Source organism: Condylura cristata, unplaced genomic scaffold, assembly GCF_000260355.1.
Source record: "Condylura cristata isolate star-nosed mole 26May11 unplaced genomic scaffold, ConCri1.0 scaffold00017, whole genome shotgun sequence".
NCBI classification, from domain to species: Eukaryota; Metazoa; Chordata; class Mammalia; order Eulipotyphla; family Talpidae; genus Condylura; species Condylura cristata.
The window spans coordinates 37,711,315-37,730,158 of record NW_004567118.1 but is presented as its reverse complement, the minus strand read 5'-3'; the positions used below and the strand labels follow the sequence as shown (position 1 = coordinate 37,730,158).

Here is an 18,844-nt window from a genome sequence, read left to right as displayed (position 1 = left end):
GTAGCGCTGTGGTTGGCCGGGTGATTGTGGGACGCCGTTTGGGCGCGCGCTCTAGCTGGAAACGGCCGAAGAGCTGCGTGGTTGCGCGGCGGGGAACCCGGAGGGCGTGGGTGGGAGAGCTCTTGGCCCCGGGGCGCCTCTGCTTGCTGGTTAAATGGGAGTTGATGCTGATGACCGAGAGCTGAGGGTTGCTGCTGGGGGCCTGGGCTGGGGCCAGTGAGGGCGGCCAGGAGAGGGATTTTCTCTGAAGGACCTGTGTTCATTGGTGAGGATGATCAATAACCGAGATGTTGTCTCATGAGCTCTCTCCTTTTCTCTTTCCTTAAAACCAAAAGGCCGAGCTTGATGCGGGAATTCCAGAAACTTGTTTTCATTTGCGAGTCAGACAGCTCCTGGTTTTTTACAGACCGTTTCTGTTCTTCACCTGCCCTTGTTTGTAGTCATTAATCTGCTAGATGGTGAGCTTCTGGAGGGTAGGAACCCCCTGTTTAGTGCTGTTAACCCAGAGGTTACTGATACGCTTGTTAATTAGATGGAGAAAAGGAATCCTTGTTTACTCCCCTCAGTAATAACCAAAGTAAGAAAAATGTAGTCATAGTCTTCAAAAGAAAATTACTTTGAAGTGCATGTAGGGGGACACTTAATTTTGTCAGGGCATAGCAGGCAGGGGTGGGCACTTCCTCCCCTGAGTGACAATGGAGGTACCAGCAAAGGTGTGGAGATTAGGAAGTCCTGGAGCAAAGGTTTGGAACCTGCACAGAGAGCGGTGTTGAACAGGTTGATCAGATATGAGGGGAGGTGAGATGCCATGGAAAGTTTTTTTTGAAAGGATTTATATATTATTTATGCATACAGAGCTGGGGTGCAAGCCAGAAGTGCAGGGGTGGTGAGAGGATTCACCAGAGACAGAGTGGGGAGCAGAACAGGCAGATGGACGAAGTACACTTGAGGGGAGCAGGGGGCGGGTCAGGAGAGGTCTGCTGCACCTTGTTGTCACCCCCCGGGTGGGGATATTAACTCACACTGATGTGCTGACCTGGCTGTGGCTAGCTTGCAGTGCTGCGTCCTAACCCATTGAGCCACCAGGGAGGGCCAAGTTGATTTTAAAGCAGATGATCACCACCCTGTGGCTTGGCAAGATGGGTGGATAGGGAGGCAGGTTGGAGGACACTCCAGCCGCCTGGGTGAGAAGTGCCCCACCACCTGGCTGCTCACAGTCACCGAGGGTTGTCATCAAGTGCACAAGGTGGAATTGATTCATCAAATCCAGGTGTACTAGATCATCTGTTTATTGGGCAGGTGCTAGATGTAGGGGCCAAGAAGGTGGCTTGGAATTTATAAGTGTCACACATTTGCTACATAGTAGGTATTTTTGTGAGTGCTATTTTTTCAGAAACCCCCAAACAGGTCTTCCCATGCAGACTGTCAACATTCTTGTTGACTTTTTTTTTTTTTTCATTTTACTTTTTTTCTTCTTGCTGATTTTGAAGGAGGTCTTGGAGGTGATACGATTTCAGGAACATTTGGGTGATGACTGACTGGGGGAAACCTTTCCCTTCCATGCTGCAAAGGAGCTACAGCTCTGCTGTCCCCCCTGTATCAGTCAGGAGGCAGACTTTGATAGAATTGTTATATAGATCAGAAATTTAAGTAACTGGGAAGGTAAAAATGTCAGCATGATGGAAGCACCTTCAGGTTGCTGGTAGAAACAGCTCAGACCTATAGCTGAAGGCACCCAGGGCTGAATTTGGTATAATTTAAGTAGAAGCTCAGAGGGAAGGCTCTGCAGAGCTAAACTCCAACTTCTTGGGGAGGGGTGTGTGTGCTGCACCATGGGCACTGTGGACCCAGAACTCAGACCTCTCAAGAGAGGGTCCAGTGATGAGATGTCTGTGGAGGTTTTGGCAAACTAAACTTAGTTCAGCCTAATGTAGGGAGGTGCTGTCGCTGCCAGCAATGAAGACGCATTGCCGGGGTGATGCCTATAGGGGTAGAAAGGATCCTTGCCAGAGTCAGACTGGGCAGCGCAAAACTGGGTTGCAGAGTCTAAGCCCAGCATCCAAAGGTTGGGGGTGGAGAGACAATAGCTTAATTCCTGGGCAGATGCTCAAGTCCTTGTTTCTTTTTCCTGCAGGCTGGCTTTGCCTCAGTGGACCGCTCCCATCAGGAAAGAGAGACAGACAAGGCCACAGATCCACTAGGCAAGTAGAGGGCAGAGATTGGGGTGGGTGTTGGGAGAGGCGGGGGAAGCGACAAGAGGAACAGTCGCTGTGTTTCTCTTCCCTCTCTGTCTATCCGGGCGCCCCGAGCTTCTCAGTTGCCTTTTCTGCCTACTGTGGCAACAATGCCCTCATTTGGAATCCCTGGAACTTCCTTAATGGCAGTCTTGGACTTAAGTCCAAATCCGTCCCTTCTACTGAGAAAAACAGCTTAGGATAGCAGAAAGGGCTTTGGAGCCAGGCAAAATTGTTTCCACATCCAGTTCTAGGTCATAGAGTCTTGAGCTTGAGTTTTGTGGCCTTGGATAAATCACTTGTCCCTTCAACAACACTTATCTCTGGAGGTTGTTTCAAGGGTTAGGTGAGAGGATCTAGAAGATAATAGGCACTAGCTGCTAGTGCTATTGAATTTGAATTATAACTAAATAAGATGGAAAAAAAAGTCAGTTCCTGTTCGTACTAGCCACATTTCAAGTGCTTGGTAGCCACTGGTGAATAATGCTGCCCTGATGGACAGCATGGACTGTATCGTGGAGCTTGACTATTGGAGAGCACAGGCCGGGCGGGAATGCGGCCAGGTGAGGCACCCTGTAGGTGCAGTGCTGTGCAGAGACGGGTACCATCAAGGCAACTGACACAGGGTACTCCCTGTGTGAGCCAGGCTTTAAGTTAAGTGTTTTTTTTTTTTTTTTTTCCTTTTTAATTCCCATACAATCCTACCTCCATTTTACAGACAAGGAAACTGAAGCGCAGAGTACAAAGTTTTAAAAATCATGGTAAAAGACATGACATAAAATGAACCGTTTAGCACTTTTTTTCATTTGATTATTTTTTATTTTTGCATAGAAGAACTGGAGTGTAGGTCAGAGGCGTGGGGGATGAGAGGATTCACGAGAGACAGAGTGGGGAGCAGAACAAGGGATTGAACTCAGGCCATATCATTTGATAATTTTAAAGTATACAATTTGTATTTAGCGCATTTGTCCTGTTAGACAGCTATCACTGCTGTTCATCACCCCAGAAAGAAACCTATGCCCACTAAGTAGTCACATTCATTGCCTCTCCCTTGAATAATCTGCTCTCCATGGAATTACCTTTTCTGGGTGGCACATGTGAGTTGCAGGTAAAAAACATCATGGATGCTGTGGTCTCTTATGCTGGGCTTCTTTGACTCAGCACACTATTTTCAAGGCTCATGTTGTAGCTGATGTCAGCACCTCATTTCTGTGGCTGAAAACTGCCATCCTAGGGCTAGACCATAATTTGTTTGCCCACTCCTCAGTTGATAGGAATTTGAGTTTTTCTGCTTTTGGTGATTATGAAAGCTACTCTGAAGTGCTTAGATGTATTTTGTTTGAATACCTGTTTCTCTTGGGTGTACATTTAGGGGTGGAATTACTGGGTTCTATGGCAGTTCTGTGCTTGAGTTGTTGAGGAATTAGTTGAGTAAATTTCAGCTCAGTCATACATTCAGTAACTGGCAGAATTGGAATTTAATTATAATTAAATCCAGACAGTTTGGCTCCAAACCCGCCCCCTGAGCTCTGCTGGTAGCTGTCTGTCGTCACACTGTTGGTGGCTTCTTTGGGCTGTGGCTTCTCCTGCCCCTGACCTGGCATCCCCATTGCACTATATCCATCCCAAACTTTTCCCTGTTGTTTTGAGACCATTTGAAAATGTACCTTCCATTTGTCACTGGTGTCAGGAGGAGGAGATGAGAGGTCACTTTGTGAGATGACTTCTGCTCTCCTCCCTCGCCTGACTCTGATGTGCTCTTCGAGGATGAAGGAAGGACTGGAAGAGCAAACTCAATTCAAGCTCTGGCAAAAGTGTATCCATGCCAAGAGGCCTCTTATTTCAGTGACATGTCAACTTCACAGATCTATAAACTGTGCCTGCTTCTTTTTGTGGATTACAGACATGGCAGTTAATCTGTGGCAAAACATCTTGTTAAAAATAAATTCTCGTCCCTCCTTGGTGGCACAGTGGGTTAAAGTGCTGCTCTGCAAAGCTGGCCTGGCTGCTTTGGTGCGAGTTTGATCCCCGCCTTGGAAGTGTCCCACATGGCACAGCAGACCTCTCCTGTCTCACCTGCTGCTCCCCTCAGCAGTGTATTTCAGTAGATCTGCCTGTTCTGCTCCCCGCTCTGTCTCTGGTAAATCCTCTCATTACCCCTGCAGCTCTGGCCTGTACACCCCAGTTCTGCATGAATAAGTAAAAAAATCTTTAAAAAAAAAAAGATTTACTTATTCATACAGAGCGGGGAGCAGAACAGGCAGATCTATGAAGCACACTGCTGAGGGGAGCAGCAGGCGGGTCAGGAGAGGTCTGCCACGCCATGTGGTCTCCTCCGGGGCAGGCAGGGATCAAACTCATGCGGAAGTGGCTTTCGCTTCTTAGTGCTGTGCTTTAACCTGCTGCGCCACCATGGAGGGCCCGAATAAGTAAATCTTTAAAAAAAAAAAAAAAGGAAAAAAAAATCTCAACCCTCCTTCTAAAAATGTAGATAGCCTTTTTCAGCCAGAATCACCATCTTCCAGTAAATTGTCAAAATGACCTACACAAAAAGAAAGAGGAGAGGCCCCCGCTGTACGTTCCCTGGGCTTTTGGAAGAATGCAGAGTTGTTCCCTTGGACGTATACGTGTACGTCTACAAGAATGGTGATAATTGTAGACATCAAGGGGTTGGCACTGTTCAAGAAGGAATGCCTCCCACGTGTTCCCATGACAAAACTGGAGAGCCTATAGTGTTACCCGGCATGCAGTTGGCATTGCCGTAAACATGCAGGTAAAGGGCAAGACTATTGCCAAGAGAATTATTGTTGATCTTGAGTATGTTGAGCACTCTGAGAGCTGGGAATGCTTAACAATTAAATGATCCTGGAGGTGACCACATGGTGTGGCAGACCCCTCCTGACCCGCCGCTGCTCCCCTTAGTAGTGTACTTTGTCAGTTGGCCTGTTCTGCTCCCAACTCTGTCCCTGGTGAAGCCTCTTACTGCCCCCTGCACCTCTGGCCTGCACTCCAGTTCTGTATGGATAAGTAAATAGATCTTTAAAAAAAAGGAAAAAAGAAAACGAAAATAAATTCTCAACCCTCCTCCTTGAGCATGCTAAACACTCTGAGAGTTGAGAGTGCTGAAACATATAAATGAAAGTTATAAGAAAACAAGGAAGCCAAAGAGAAAGGTGCTTGGGTTCAAAGGCAGCGCCAGCCTGTTCCACCCAGAGAGCACACTTTGCAGCAACCCTTGGGGAGGCGCGGAGTTGCCAGCCTGTTCCCTGTGAATTCATGGCATGATAGGTCCGGGGAAAAAAATAAAACCTGTCTGGATTACAAAAAAAAAAAAAAAAAAAAATTCGTAAACAGAACAACATAGTTTTTAGGTGGCAAAAACTCCCGGTAGGCCATTTTCTGCTGCCCTCTCAGTAATTCTGCTAGAAGTTTCCCCAGCCCCTGAGACTGCCGCATCTGGTTTGCTTCTTGTTTTATGACCCTTCTTTGGTCAATTTCTTAGCCAGCAGAGCACAAAGCGTCTCTAATAATAGTCCTGCTGGTGCTGAGGACGCCCATTCAGAAGAGGAAGGCTTTGCTGTGGACGACGAGGACTCTGATGGGGAGCCCAATACCTGGGAGCTGTCAGAAGGGGTTTCTAGCCACCCGCCCAAGGAGCAGGCTGCTGACCTTTTTACTGAGGACTGGGACTTGGAGTTGAAAGCAGATCAAGGGAATCCATATGGTAGGTGGGGGCTTTCTGGGAACCGAGGCCAGCATTCGGAGACCCTTCAATCAGATTACCTTTAGAGGAAGAGGGATGCATGTCTGTGAGCCTAGCCTGATGTCTTTGTCAGCTTGGAAATTTCTGAGACAGCTTCTCTTTAAAATTAAGAAATAAATAAAAACATGCAAATTCTGCATTTGAACTCCTTAAGGTAGCAGATAGTTGTAGCATTGGAACACCATTACTCTCTCTAAATATCCTTGTGTGAATGGAAGAGCTGCTATCCAGGTGCTCGGTCTGCACTGCTGAGAACCCTTGTCTAAGAAGCACAATTTCAGGTTGTGCTTTAAGTGGACATGCTTGTGGTTTTCAGGAAAGGGGAACCATTTGTGTGTCTTTGGGCAGGTGTATTTAAACAGTGCAATATCTGTTCCCTAGGTATTTTCTGGTGCTCCTTTTTCACGTTCTTCCTTAATCTGTCCTTTACAATTGCCTACAGATGCTGAAGACATCCAGGGCTGCATTTCTCAAGAGGTCAAACCTTGGGTGTGCTGTGCACCACAAGGAGACATGATCTATGACCCCAGCTGGCACCATCCACCTCCGCTGATACCCCATTATTCCAAAATGGTCTTTGAAACGGGACAATTTGATGATGCTGAAGACTGAGTGTGTAGCCTTTTTCCTGGTTGGTTAGGGTAGGTGGGCCCTCTGGTTCAAGGGTTCTTCTGTTCTTTGTGCGATGCAGTATCTGAGGAGACATTCCCAGTGATCCCAGAGTTGGGCACACACTGTGTTAAATAAGCCTTCACTGTTCCCCTCATTTCTGTTGTTGCTGTTTTTAATGAGCTCCTCCTGAAGTGTGTGAGTCTGTGTCTGTGTCAGGAGAAGTTGTGTTCTTTATAAATAAAGGTGGAAAAAACCAGCTTGTTTTTTTGTCTGCTTCCCCCCCACCCCGCCATTTTAATTAGATACTTCTGAGCAAAGCCTTACTCCTTCATTTAAAATGCCTGACTTACATTTTTTTTTTTAAAGATTGATTTATTTGTGCATACAGAACTGGGGTACAGGCCAAAGGTGCAGATAGGGGCGGCGAGAGACTTCACCAGAGACAGAGTGGGGAGCAGAACAGACAGATCAACGAAGTACACTGCTGAGGGGAGCAGTGGGCGCGTCAGGAAAGGTCTCCTGCTTCATGTGGGTCATCTCCGGGTTGGGGATCAAACTCATGCGGAAGTGGCTTTAGTTTCTTAGTGCTGTGCTTTAACCTGCAGCGCCACCAGGGAAGGCCTGTCTGACTTACATTTTAAGGATCAAAGTGCCTGAAGGCTTACAAGTAAGCTGTGAAAGAAAATTACATTTTATAATTATATAGATGGACTATAGATCTCTTACAGATTTTATATATATGTGTGTGTGTATATATATACACACACCATATATGGTCGATGCTGCCAGGTATATAGTAGCAAAATATGTTATATAGTACATAATTATATGTAACATTTTAAAATTATATAGCTTTGCTTTTTATATATCGGGAGTTATTGGCAGGGATTGGAATCCTGAAGACATTGGTGTCTTGTGACTGATTGCTATTCCTGTTGGTGGCAAACTGAAGATTAACTTAGTTAACAAGGACTTTTTGCAGGTAGGAAAACTAAGTGGCTAATTAATTATAGCAATTGTATAACCCCCATTGGCAAAAACGTTTTTAAATTATTTTCTGTTTAATTTTATGAAGTCACCTTTTTTAAATTTACCTCATTTGAGGTGGAATTTAAATGAGGAAAATAAGACTCGAAAAGCTCGAAATGTTTCAACTTCTCCAAGATCAACCAGTTAGGAAGTGTCAGAACTGGCCTCTACCCCACACGTAACACTGAAGTCTGTGGCCTTGGCTGTCCTTGCAGGTGAGAGCCTGGGGGCAGGACTGTGATGCTCCAGGCCACCACCTTTGCCACTTTGGAAGGCCAAGGAATCGCTTCACATCACTCTTGGTGAAGCTGAATGAGATCCAAAATCAACTCTGTAGCCGTTAAACTGAAAAATGCCCCTACAGAGTGTGAAAAAGGCAGACTCTTGAGGGAATGCAGTGAGTGGCCTGCTGAGAGGGACCTGGTGGCCCAGGTGGTCCTCTCTGGGACGTGCTGGCCATGAGACTCCCCATAGCCAGAGTCATCACATTCAACTCTTGAAGTCAAAAATTAAAGACTTCACAATGGTTTTTGAGAATGAAAGTTGGGTGTATCAGAAGAACAAGAAAAATTGGGGCTAGTCATTTTGATTTAAATATTGCTATGGGTCCCCATGGGAGGTAGAGGAATGACTCCCCAGGCTGTGACTGTCAGTTATCTTGAGGTGAGGCAGGATAAGAAATAATGTGTGAAATGGGTAAATATTAATGATATAGTAAGTGAAGAGTCTGTAAAACTAATAATATATAATACAAATAGGCAAAAATTGCATATGCAAGTGGTAGATTCATACGGATACACAAACTGCTTGATGGAGGTGTAAACAATTTGCTTTTATATTTTTTGTGATTTTAATACAGCTTTGGTGTTTAGGTATTTAAAGGTAAGAACTTACTCTAAAACAGTTGCCTTTGTTCACCTTGCTTGTTCTAGCTAACAGGCATTACCAATCCTTGCCTCCCTGTGCTATAATCACTGGTTTGGGGGCTTGTAGTGGGAGAGTTCTTGGAGGGCAGGATCATGTTTTAAGTCCTCAGCACCCCTGTTGGATACTGTGGAGCACAGCACGAATAGGTTCAGCAAATACCAGTTCAAATTCCATCATCTTCTGAAATGGTTCACTGTTTGCCTTGCTGTATTAAGATTTGACTGATAACATCCCAGGAAAATGAAGAAGCAAGAACAAGGTATTTGTTCAAAAAGTCTGTTAAATCAGATCAGGCTTTCAGTAGGATTTCTTTTCAATTCACTTACCTTTACAAACAGCAGAGAGGAATAGAATAGAGAAATACATAGAACCAATAATGAGTCTGGCAACTGGGCTTCTATCTGAAAGCCTTCAACCAATGACCAAGTAAAGTTTGTTTTCTATAAACTTGAGCGTGTGTATGGCAGATGAGTTTGTAATACAAATTATTTGATACATCATGGTTATTTAAAAAATAATTGAATAAAAAGAAAATACCTTTGATGATATCTAATCAGTTTCACATAATGAAGAAATGTAATTTTAGGTCTCCAACAAAATGAAAAAAAAAACCCAAAACCTTCTGTGTCCCCATCTCAAATGCTGAGCTGAGAAGTCTCACTCAGAGGGAGAGATGCCTAGTTTGGCCTTCCATTCTATTCAGGAACCCTCTCTGCTTCCTCCCAGTCATAGCAGCTTAGGCCTCATGGGAACCCCACCCATTGCTGATTAGTGCCATCTGTTAGAAAAATTTCCCTTGTATTGAGTTGCAACCTACCCAGCTAGCCCTAGCCTGCCTCTGTAGTCTTGACATTCTTTCATGTGTAGGATATAGGCATATAGGCAATCTAGTTCTTTCTCCAGCTTTTTGTTTTCTAGGTTGACCAACAGACTAATCTTCTGTGTGTCTGAAATCAGAAAGGAGGAGGGAGGGCAGGTGAAGGAATATTTGGGGGTGTCTTTGAGGTTTTGGTAGGCGATGCAGCACTGAGAGAGACAGATTGTTCAGTGGGGGCATATAGCATGAGACAGGACAGATTTTTGGGGAGTATTAGCAGCTGAAGTCTTGATGGAAGGGTGGGCATTGAAGGAGGAAAGCCAGGTGAGCAAAGATGTCACTCATACAAAGAGTTAAGGGAGAAAGAATGGTGATCTCTCATTGAGCGAGGCCACATAAGATGAAGGCTAATGAGATGTTTTTGGATGTGGGAATTATCAATAAAAAGTGCTCACTATATATAGTATATAATGTGGGGGTGTGGGTGTGGGCATGGCAGGCTGACCCCATTTGGGGGATTGTGAGCTTTCAGGTGTTTGGCACTTTTGTTTTCTGACTGGGTCAGTGGTGACTGGGGCTATCTGTTCTCTATGTGAGCTGAGCTGGGAAGTGGCAGTGATGGGAGAAGAAAGGAGTGGAGAGGGGGATAAAAGTGAACAGAAGCTGCTGGAGAAACAGAGGTAGTAAAGGACTTACCGCTGATAAGGAACAAAGAGAAACTTTGAGAAGGAAATAACAGTTGACCATCGCACGAATCCTGGATGATGGGAATGTGGGTAAAAATGTGTTTATCAAGGATGGCTGGATAGTATCTGAGATAAGATCCATTTCTCTCACTCTCCAGCAAGTAAGCAGTGGGTCCTTTGTTCATTGCCTTAGTGGAAGCTTGAGACAGGGTAGAAAATAGCCAAGAAAATTTTCTACCTTTTGCGTTATAAAAGGGATTTTTTGGTGGGGGGGTGGTTGGCAAGGAGGCAGGAGGGTTTTAGGACAACAGACTATACGTCTTTAAGAAATTTGGAGGAAGAGATTTTTCCATAGACATCCTCCCACCTCCTTTCCCGCAAAATGTCCTGTGTTGTGAGATGAGAGATGGTGAGAAAAGAGAGAGTTTGGGATTGCTGTGAGCAGACAGAATAGGAATCCTGGGTGTCCCTGGGAAGTTAGGTCTTCAGTGGTAGATGTTAGTGCTCCTAGGCTGTCAGGACCATTTTGCAAAAAAAAAAAAAAAATCAGGGCTTGAGCATGCAGAGAACCTAATGGGACAGGGCAAACCTCTGAAGCAGTGGCCATGGAATGATCTCATGAACTGCTAGGGGAAGTGAGGAGAACCCCAGGTCCAAATGCAAGCTTGGGAAATTAGGATGGTCAGAGAGACAGTTTTGCTTTTTTGATTTCCTCCTTCACTGCCTACCCTTCCATCAAGTCTTCAGCTGCTAATATTCTCCAGCAACCTGTCCCATTCTGTCTCATGCTACCTAATCTAAACCCCCACCCCCCTACTGAACAATCTCAAAATGAATAGAAGCCTGCATGAGAACTGCTGCTGGGAACTTGGGGGTGGAGGAAGTTAGGGGTGGCATATCACCTGCTGGGTAGAGATAAGGTCTTTAAGATAACAAGGATTAATTCATACCAGTATGCTGAAATTGTTTTTGTTTTTACTTTCTGTCTGGATTTTCAATTTTAAAAAATAATAGTTTATTTTTACATCATTTTGTGCATTTTTCCATCTCAGTTGTTATCCCCGTGGGCTTCCCATCACCAAATCACCCGTCTGCCATCACCATAGTCCAGTGCATTTCCCTCCCCCCACCGTTTTTGATCCCATTCCCCACTCCACCCCCATAAAATGTCTCTGGTATATAGGGATTTGCAATTTTTGTACGGTGTTGGAACAGACTTGAGCCACTCACTATATAGGTAAGTTGCATGTATTTTTGGCAACTCTGGTGTGTTGTCTATTGTCTCTTTTGGGAAACTCTGGGGACTGTACCCTTTCACCCTAAACCACAGCTAATTTAGTTCTGCATTTACGGTGGGGACAGTTGGATCATCAAGAGGGTATGGTGGCTGATGCTTCCCCAGGCCCTGCTTGGGTGACCATAGGGACCACAGTGTCCACTCAGCAAAGCCCCACTGCTTAGGAGACCTGAGCCTAACTTCTAGGGTGGCAGAAGCACACTCATGAGTAAGTCAATATCCTGGTGCTTGGCTTTCTGGAGTTTGCATTCCTGGGCCTGGTTTTTCATAGGTTGGTTGGAATATGGAGAAAGAAAAAGTAACCCTGACTGGAGCCTGGCTGGATTCTGCCTCCTGGTTCTCCCAGAGTAAATTCCCTATGCAAATGGCCATGTACACTGTATCTGGTAGGTGTGTGTGTGTGTGTGTGTGTGTGTGTGTGTGTGTGTGAACGTGGCAGGCCAGAGAGAAGCTGGAGGGTGTAACAGGAAGGCAAAGGCTGGCTCCTTCGTTGTTGACTTAGTCTGGCTGCAAAGCCAAGACCTTTGGAAAAAATGGCCTCCCTGCTTCCTGCACTTTCTATTGAGCTGGTTCCGGGACTGAACTGGATCCTGCAGGTGTTTCTGGGCAGCGGGTGTTGGGACACCAAAGTTTGGAGCATGCCAGCAGGATTTGCACTTGATGATGGTTTCGGAAAGCCATTCTTTCTGAAGGTGTTTCTCTTGACCTTACAGAGTCCTCAGGTGCTTCCCTTAGAAGCATTTCCTTAGGAGGCCCTCCTGCTTTCTGAACATAGAGAGCTGCTGTTGGTTTTCCTTATTTTTTTTATGGTAAAGAGTTTTGATTTAAAAAGCTATTTCCTTTGACAGCTACTCCTTTACTGTGGGATAAGTGGGGCAAGTGTAAACTAAAGTGTATTTGGCGCTCCAGCCTGCGTTTAAATTTCTCTCCACTGCTGCCTGTGACCTTACTCTTCTCTTCCAGCAGGTGGCAGTAAAGACCCACTGACGCTGCTGTCTCCTGCCTGAGTCACCAGTGAGTGAGCAGCCCAGGAGGAGAGCTGAGGCTGACCTAGGGTTACCTTCCTGCCAGCGGACTTCCTGCTGGTTGGCAAACTCACCCATGAATCCCAGGTGGGATTTTCTACTGATTTTATAGATGAGTTTTCTCAGACGATGTTACTGAGACGAAGGCTCCTCCTTCTGACCCCCAGACCCCCAGCGCCAGACTCCTGCCCAGTGTAAGAGCCGAATAGTCTGGCAGCAGAAGTGTCATGTACTAAGGACAGTTAAACATTTTGTGTTGTGGTCTTCTGCCAGGTGATATGGTCTGTGATTTTTCTGATGAAATAAGTCTTACAGTTTTCATTATACAGAAGGAGAAACCAAGATGCGGGGAGGTGAAGTCACTGGGCAGAGGCCCCACAGATAGGATGTCACCCAGCTCATCTGGCCACCAGCTTGTGGGCTTGCATGCTTGCTCTACTGAGTTGGGGAACATTTAGATTTAGCAAATGTCTGGGGTGAATGTTGTACCAGGAAAATCAAGGGCATCTGGTGTAGGTTTGGACTTTATTCAGTGACTTACTTGGTTGGGGACATCTATGTGCTATTGTCTCTGGGTGGAGAGAAGCACCTGGCTCCTGTTCTCAGGGTGGCAGCATCCAGAAGGTGAAGCCTTCAAATAGACCACAAGGGAATTATGTCAACCTGCTGGTGGGAACCAGAAGCCGGAGGATAAGAAGGCCCCCCAGGGGAGACCACCTCACCGCAGAGTCCTTGAGGATTTGACCAGGGAAGTGGCTGTGGAGATTGTCCCAGCAGGGAGAACCAACTGTGAGCAGGCCCCTGGGGTGAGAGAAGCCCTGCACTTGGGAAACCAGTGAGAGATGCATCCAGGTCAACAAAGGGTCTGAAAGCTATGTCAAGAGGCTTAAGAGGTTTTTAGCAGGAATATGATATGGGTGGATTTTCATTTTCAGAAGGACCTTATAGCTTCTGGTGGAGAGTGGTGGGAGGAGGATGAGACTGAAGGCAGGGAGGTTGGTCTGGGGGTTGTAATCTAATGGTAAAGAATGGTGACTGAAGCAAGGGTGATATGGATGGAGATGGACAGGCTGCAAATACTTGTAGAGGACTGGGACAGAATGCCCATGAGGATAGGGTGAGGGAGAGGAAAGACATGACTTTGCCCTGTGGCTTGCACCCCGATTGATGAATGTGCCATCTGGAGTCCTGCTTGCAGGCGGTTGGATGTGGGGGAGAAAGCACAGCCACTGGAGTCCTCCTCTACTGAGATCTGTTGTGGATGCTGTGTGCGACCTTGGACAAGCTGCAGCCTCACTGACCATGGTTTGAATATATAAATGGGGCCCTTGTCCTTGTAAAAGACTTCAAAATGGAAGCCACTGTGGTTTCTGTTGTTATGGGCTTTGCATTCCAAGAAAGACGTAATCGAACTGGAAAGGGGCCAGACAATGGTGTGATGAAGGGCTTTTACCATCAGAGCAAGTGCTGCAAATAGAATTCTTCAGTCTGGATAGATGGGGGCTCTAGAGGGGGTGTAACCACATATGAAAGTCTTTCGTGTGGTAGGGCATGTTGGCAAGATAGAGCAAAGCTGTTCATCAAATCCCAGAATCCTGAGAAACCTAGGGTGCTACCTGAAAGTCTAGGAAGTTATGCCAAGGCAAGCAACTGGAAGATGCTTCTCTGTACCATGCACAGGTGAACGCAGCTCTGGGTCATGCGTCTGGAGACAGGGAGACCGTGTTTCACTCCTCATTCTAGCTGTGTGGTTGTGAGCAGTCCCCTTTTCTCCCAGGGTCTCAGATTGTTCCTTGGTAAACTGGAGGCAGTAAAATTGGTAATAAACCAGACGAATCACTGCCTGCTCACCTCGCACGCTGGCACCCACACCCCCAGTGATCGGCTTCCTGCTTGTTACTATAGGTGGACACCACCCTCACAGCCCCTACACACTCCTGTCTTAGCTCTCTCCTCCTCTCCCACTGAAGGGCCACTTAACAGTTCTAATCTCCCTTTCCTACATCACCTATATGTCTTCCTTATGATATTTTTCTTGTATGCACAAGAAAACAGCCCTTCTTGATTCCGTGTTCTTCTGTAGCTCTAGCTCCATTTTTGCAGCAAAACTCTTGAAACAATTGTCTGAATGCATCTTGTTTGCTTAACGAATATTTACGGAATGAACATCCTACAACTACCCACCATCTTGGTTTTTTTGAACATCCTAGAAGCTCTGCTGTCCTCCCAAACACTCACCTTCTCTGCACCCTCAGGTTACCACTCCTGGCTATAAGATCATGGATTAGTTTCTTTCAGTTTTATTATGGTACACATAAGAATTTTTTCTTCTCTTTTTTTTTACCACTTTAACCATTTAAAACATACATCTCAATGACAATTAGCACATCCACAATGTTGGACAATTATCACCATTACCTAGCTCTAGAACATTTCATTACTGTACAGGAAACCCCAAAACCATTAGCACATTCTCTTTTTGCCTCAGCCCCTGGCAACCAGTAATTGTCATTTTGCCTCTATGGACTTGTTTACTCTGGATATTTCATATAAATGTGTCTGGCATCTTTCAATTTAGCATACTGTTTCCAAGGCTTGTCCATTGCAACAAGTATCAGGATGTGACTCCTTTTTAGGGATGAATAATATTCTACGGTGTGGATATGCCATATCTTGTTTGTCTGTTCATCAGCTGACGAGCCCTCCATTCCCAGGCCCACACACACTCCTGCATGTCTTCTTCCCCTTGACCTCTCCTAGGACCTCTCAGCAATTCTATCAATCTTTGGCTATCATAAACAGTGCTGCTGTGAACCTTCAAGTGCAAGCCAACTTGAATGCCAGTTTTATGATTCTAAACTTCAAGTGCCCCCTATAACTTTTCCCCTATGAAGATTATATTTCCTCATGTGAGATCCAGGTACAGGACATATATGAGCGGGAGCCCACTCATTCACACTGCTGGATAATTTGTCACTATGTGACCATGTGAACATTTAGCCCATCATCTGTTGGAAGGGTTATGCCCAGTTTTGGGCCATTGCAAGTGTCATCACTGCTCACTGGTGCCTTTTGGTGAATATGAGTGCAGATTGCTATGAGACATGTACTTCAGAATGGACTTGCTGGGCCTTGAACGAGCATATATTTGCTTTTAGTCGACACTTCCAAAGGATGTTCTAAGGTTGTTCTAATTTTTACTCCCCTAAGAGTGCATGAAAGTTCCAGTTGTTTCGCATCTGCACTAATGCTTGACACTTCTGTCCGAATGTTTGATAGACACCCCAAGCCCAGCAAGTCCGAAACCAAACGTCTGATGTTCTCCAAACCTGTTCCCTATCTCAATCGATGACATCTTTATTCCTTGGAGTCATCATGTCCTTCCCCTTCTTCATACTTTATGTACAATGCCAGGAACCTCTCTGGCTTTCCTGCCAACACATCCAAAATATGACCTCATCTCTTATACTGCTCCCATCCTTGCGGTAGCCCATGCCTGGATTACTTCCATATAGCCGAAGCATAGCCATCAGGGGGCTATGTTGTTGTTGAAGTAAGATAGCTGTCACATAGCCTTACCATTGATAACATGTAAGCACAGTGGCATTACTGAATTCACATGGGTGCACCCATGTGAGTTAGATCAACTCACTCCCCTGCTCAGACCTCCAAGGGGTCTGCATTTCTTGGAAGGGTCCAAGATGTTATAGTGGTCAGCAGGCCTGTCCTACCTGGCATCCTGTTACTCCTGTGGCCTCATCTTGTATTTCCCCCTGGCTCTGTCCACTCTAGTCCCTTGGGTCCTCTTGTGCTCCTGAACAAGGCAGGCATACCCTGCCTTCAGGCCTTTGCCTGTCTGTTGCCTCTGCCTGCCAGGAATGTTCTGCCCCCAGAAAGTCTTATGATTAACTCTCTTCCTGCCTTAAAGCCATGCTCAGCTGGCCTAAGGGCTTTTGCCTGCTCTTTATCAATTTAAACATATGAGTTGGTTGGTCGTTCAAGAATTCTCAGGGTAAAAGTTTTTCCCTTCCATCCACTGGCAGTGTTTAACGTGGGCACTTTTCTTCTCTCCGCTGTGGGAGGTGAGTTTATTTGTAGCCCACTCTCGTAGTGGGGGTGTGGCCTGCTTTACAAGAAGTTCTCTATTGCATTTTCCACCTTGACAGGAGGAGGGCTTGTCTCCTTTCATGGGCTGCAGGAGGCATTGAATGCTTATCACATGGCTTTGACAGATTTCCTTAGTGAGGAGACCAGCTTCACACCTCTCTGGGCTCCTGCTTCCCCTTCTTTATTTAGTCTATGACTATTCTTAACCCTTTTCACCAAGGGTTTTAACCTTTTAATCAAGTTTGCTTGGTGCCTTTAAAAGACTGAAAATTTTTAACTAGTATTTTTAATATCTTGGCAGGAAGTAGTTCTGAATGTGTAGGCTGCTCTTGTGCCAGAAACTAAAGTCCATTCCATATCAGTGTTAGGAAGGCAGCCTGTTACCGGAGGAAAGACTGGGGTTTAGGAATCCTTGGTCCCAATTCTGACCTGAACTTCAGTTTCTGTGTCAAGTTACCTGGGACCTCTAGTTCTCAGCTTCTTTGTAAAATAAGGACTTAGGGATGGGGATGGCTTCAACAGTTCTGAGAAGCAGTGTGGGGCACCAGCTTCCAGTGGGGGTGCTTTTCTTCTTTCTTTCAGTGATCTGCCAGGACCTGGGTATGATTCAGAAGAGATGGCAGACGTAGGACATCTGTGATAAGAAATAGGAACCAAAGAATTATTAACCAATTCCTTAAAAGATCCGGGGGTGGGAGAGCAGGGAAGAGACTGATGCCACACATAGGATCAGGGCCACCTTGTGGGCAAGTGGGCAGGACAGAGGGACACAGTGGTCTCGGGCTGTGGGTCTGCCATCGAGCCACAGCCTGGTCACGTGAACCACCCGGGAAAGATGGTCCTGTAGAAAGAGGCTTAGGAGCTGACCAGTCCCCCTCCCATCCCCCTCCTTTACCCTTTTCCTTCCATCGAAACTTTAGTCCCTTTCAACCTTCATTTTATATACATATATGACATTTATATTTTGTAACTATATGTATATATTGAATACATCTATTTATATAGAATTTTAATTCATAGAATTTATTTTAGATTTTCAGAAGAGAGTACTGAGAGCTCCCACAACCCAGACCTGGTTTCCCCTACTATTAACATCTATTAGTGTGGCATACGTGTTCCTATTAATGAAGCATAGCAGTGTATTACAATGAACTAAAGTCGAAATAGCTTCTACTTCCCTAAAATCTTTTTCTGTTCCATGATCCTGTCGAGGGTACTACTTTATACTTAATTATCATGTCTTTTTTAACTCATCTTGGCTGCTGTAGCACTGTCTCAGACTTGCACTTTTTAATTTGATTTTTAAAAATTATGTTAAAGCATACAGACATAAAATGGATCATTTAAGACTTTTAAAAAAAGATTTATTTATTTGTGTGTATAGAACTGGGGTACAGGCCAGAGGTATAGGGGGTGAGAGGATTCACCAGAGACAGAGTGGGGTACAGAACAGGCAGATGGACGAAGTACACTGCTGAGGGGAGCAGTGGGCGGGTCAGGAGAGGTCTGCCGCACCATGTGGGTCACCCCTGGGCTGGGGATTGAACAATGCTGCCATGGCTGCAGATAGCTTCACAGGGCTGTGCTTTAACCCCTGGCACCACAAGGGAAGCCCCATTTTAGCATTTCTAAGCTCACAGTTCTGGGACAGCTCGTTCACAGAGTTATGCAGCCAGTACTGCTGTCCATCTTCTGGATGTTTCCATCATCCCAAACTACAACTTTACCCCATTTCTACCCCTGCCAGGCCTTGGAACTCCTTTCTCTATGAATTTGATTCTTCTGGCTACCTCATATAACTAGAATATTTGTCCTTTCGTGACTTTCCTTGTCTTGTGGACCATGACAATTTGAGGAGTGCTCATCAGGTGTCTTGTAGGCTGACCCATTGCTGGAATTTGTCAGCTGTTATTGTTAGGATAAGGTCAGGTATTTGATGTGTGTTTATTAGTCTGTGCCAAACTGTGCTAGTGTCTTTATTTTTGTATGTTCATTTTACACATGACATTTAATCTCAGAGAATTTTAATAACTTGCCCAAAGTCATGCAGTCAGTTAACACAAAGATGGAATTTGGACTCATTCTTTTAACTTCAGGCATGTACCTTCTCCTTCATTACTCTTCTTTCTCAGTCAGTGGAGACTGTGCCTATACTTTTTCTTTGGACCTTCACAAGTGGGACCTGGCTGGAGCTGGGCAGGCTGCCTTGTACTGGACTACCACCACGAATAAACAGCAGCTCCCCATTTAAATTTATTTATTTACTTTTTGATTAATTAATTTTTTATTTTTTTAAAGATTTATTTTTATTCATACAGAACTGGGGTACAGGCCAGAGATGCGGAGG

General features: G+C 45.4%; 1 protein-coding gene across 1 annotated transcript in view; it reads left to right on the top strand.

Annotated features, from left to right (window-relative positions):
* The window catches only part of COPRS (coordinator of PRMT5, differentiation stimulator), a 9,115-nt gene extending 2,250 nt beyond the window's left edge, over positions 1-6,865 (top strand). Inside the window, exons 2-5 of the mRNA XM_012726103.1 lie at positions 231-265; positions 2,135-2,201; positions 5,737-5,958; positions 6,440-6,865. Coding sequence (XP_012581557.1) covers positions 231-265; positions 2,135-2,201; positions 5,737-5,958; positions 6,440-6,609 — 494 coding nt within the window. The 3' untranslated portion in view covers positions 6,610-6,865. The remainder of the gene's footprint in view (positions 1-230; positions 266-2,134; positions 2,202-5,736; positions 5,959-6,439) is intronic.
* The last annotated feature ends 11,979 nt before the right edge of the window (positions 6,866-18,844 follow it).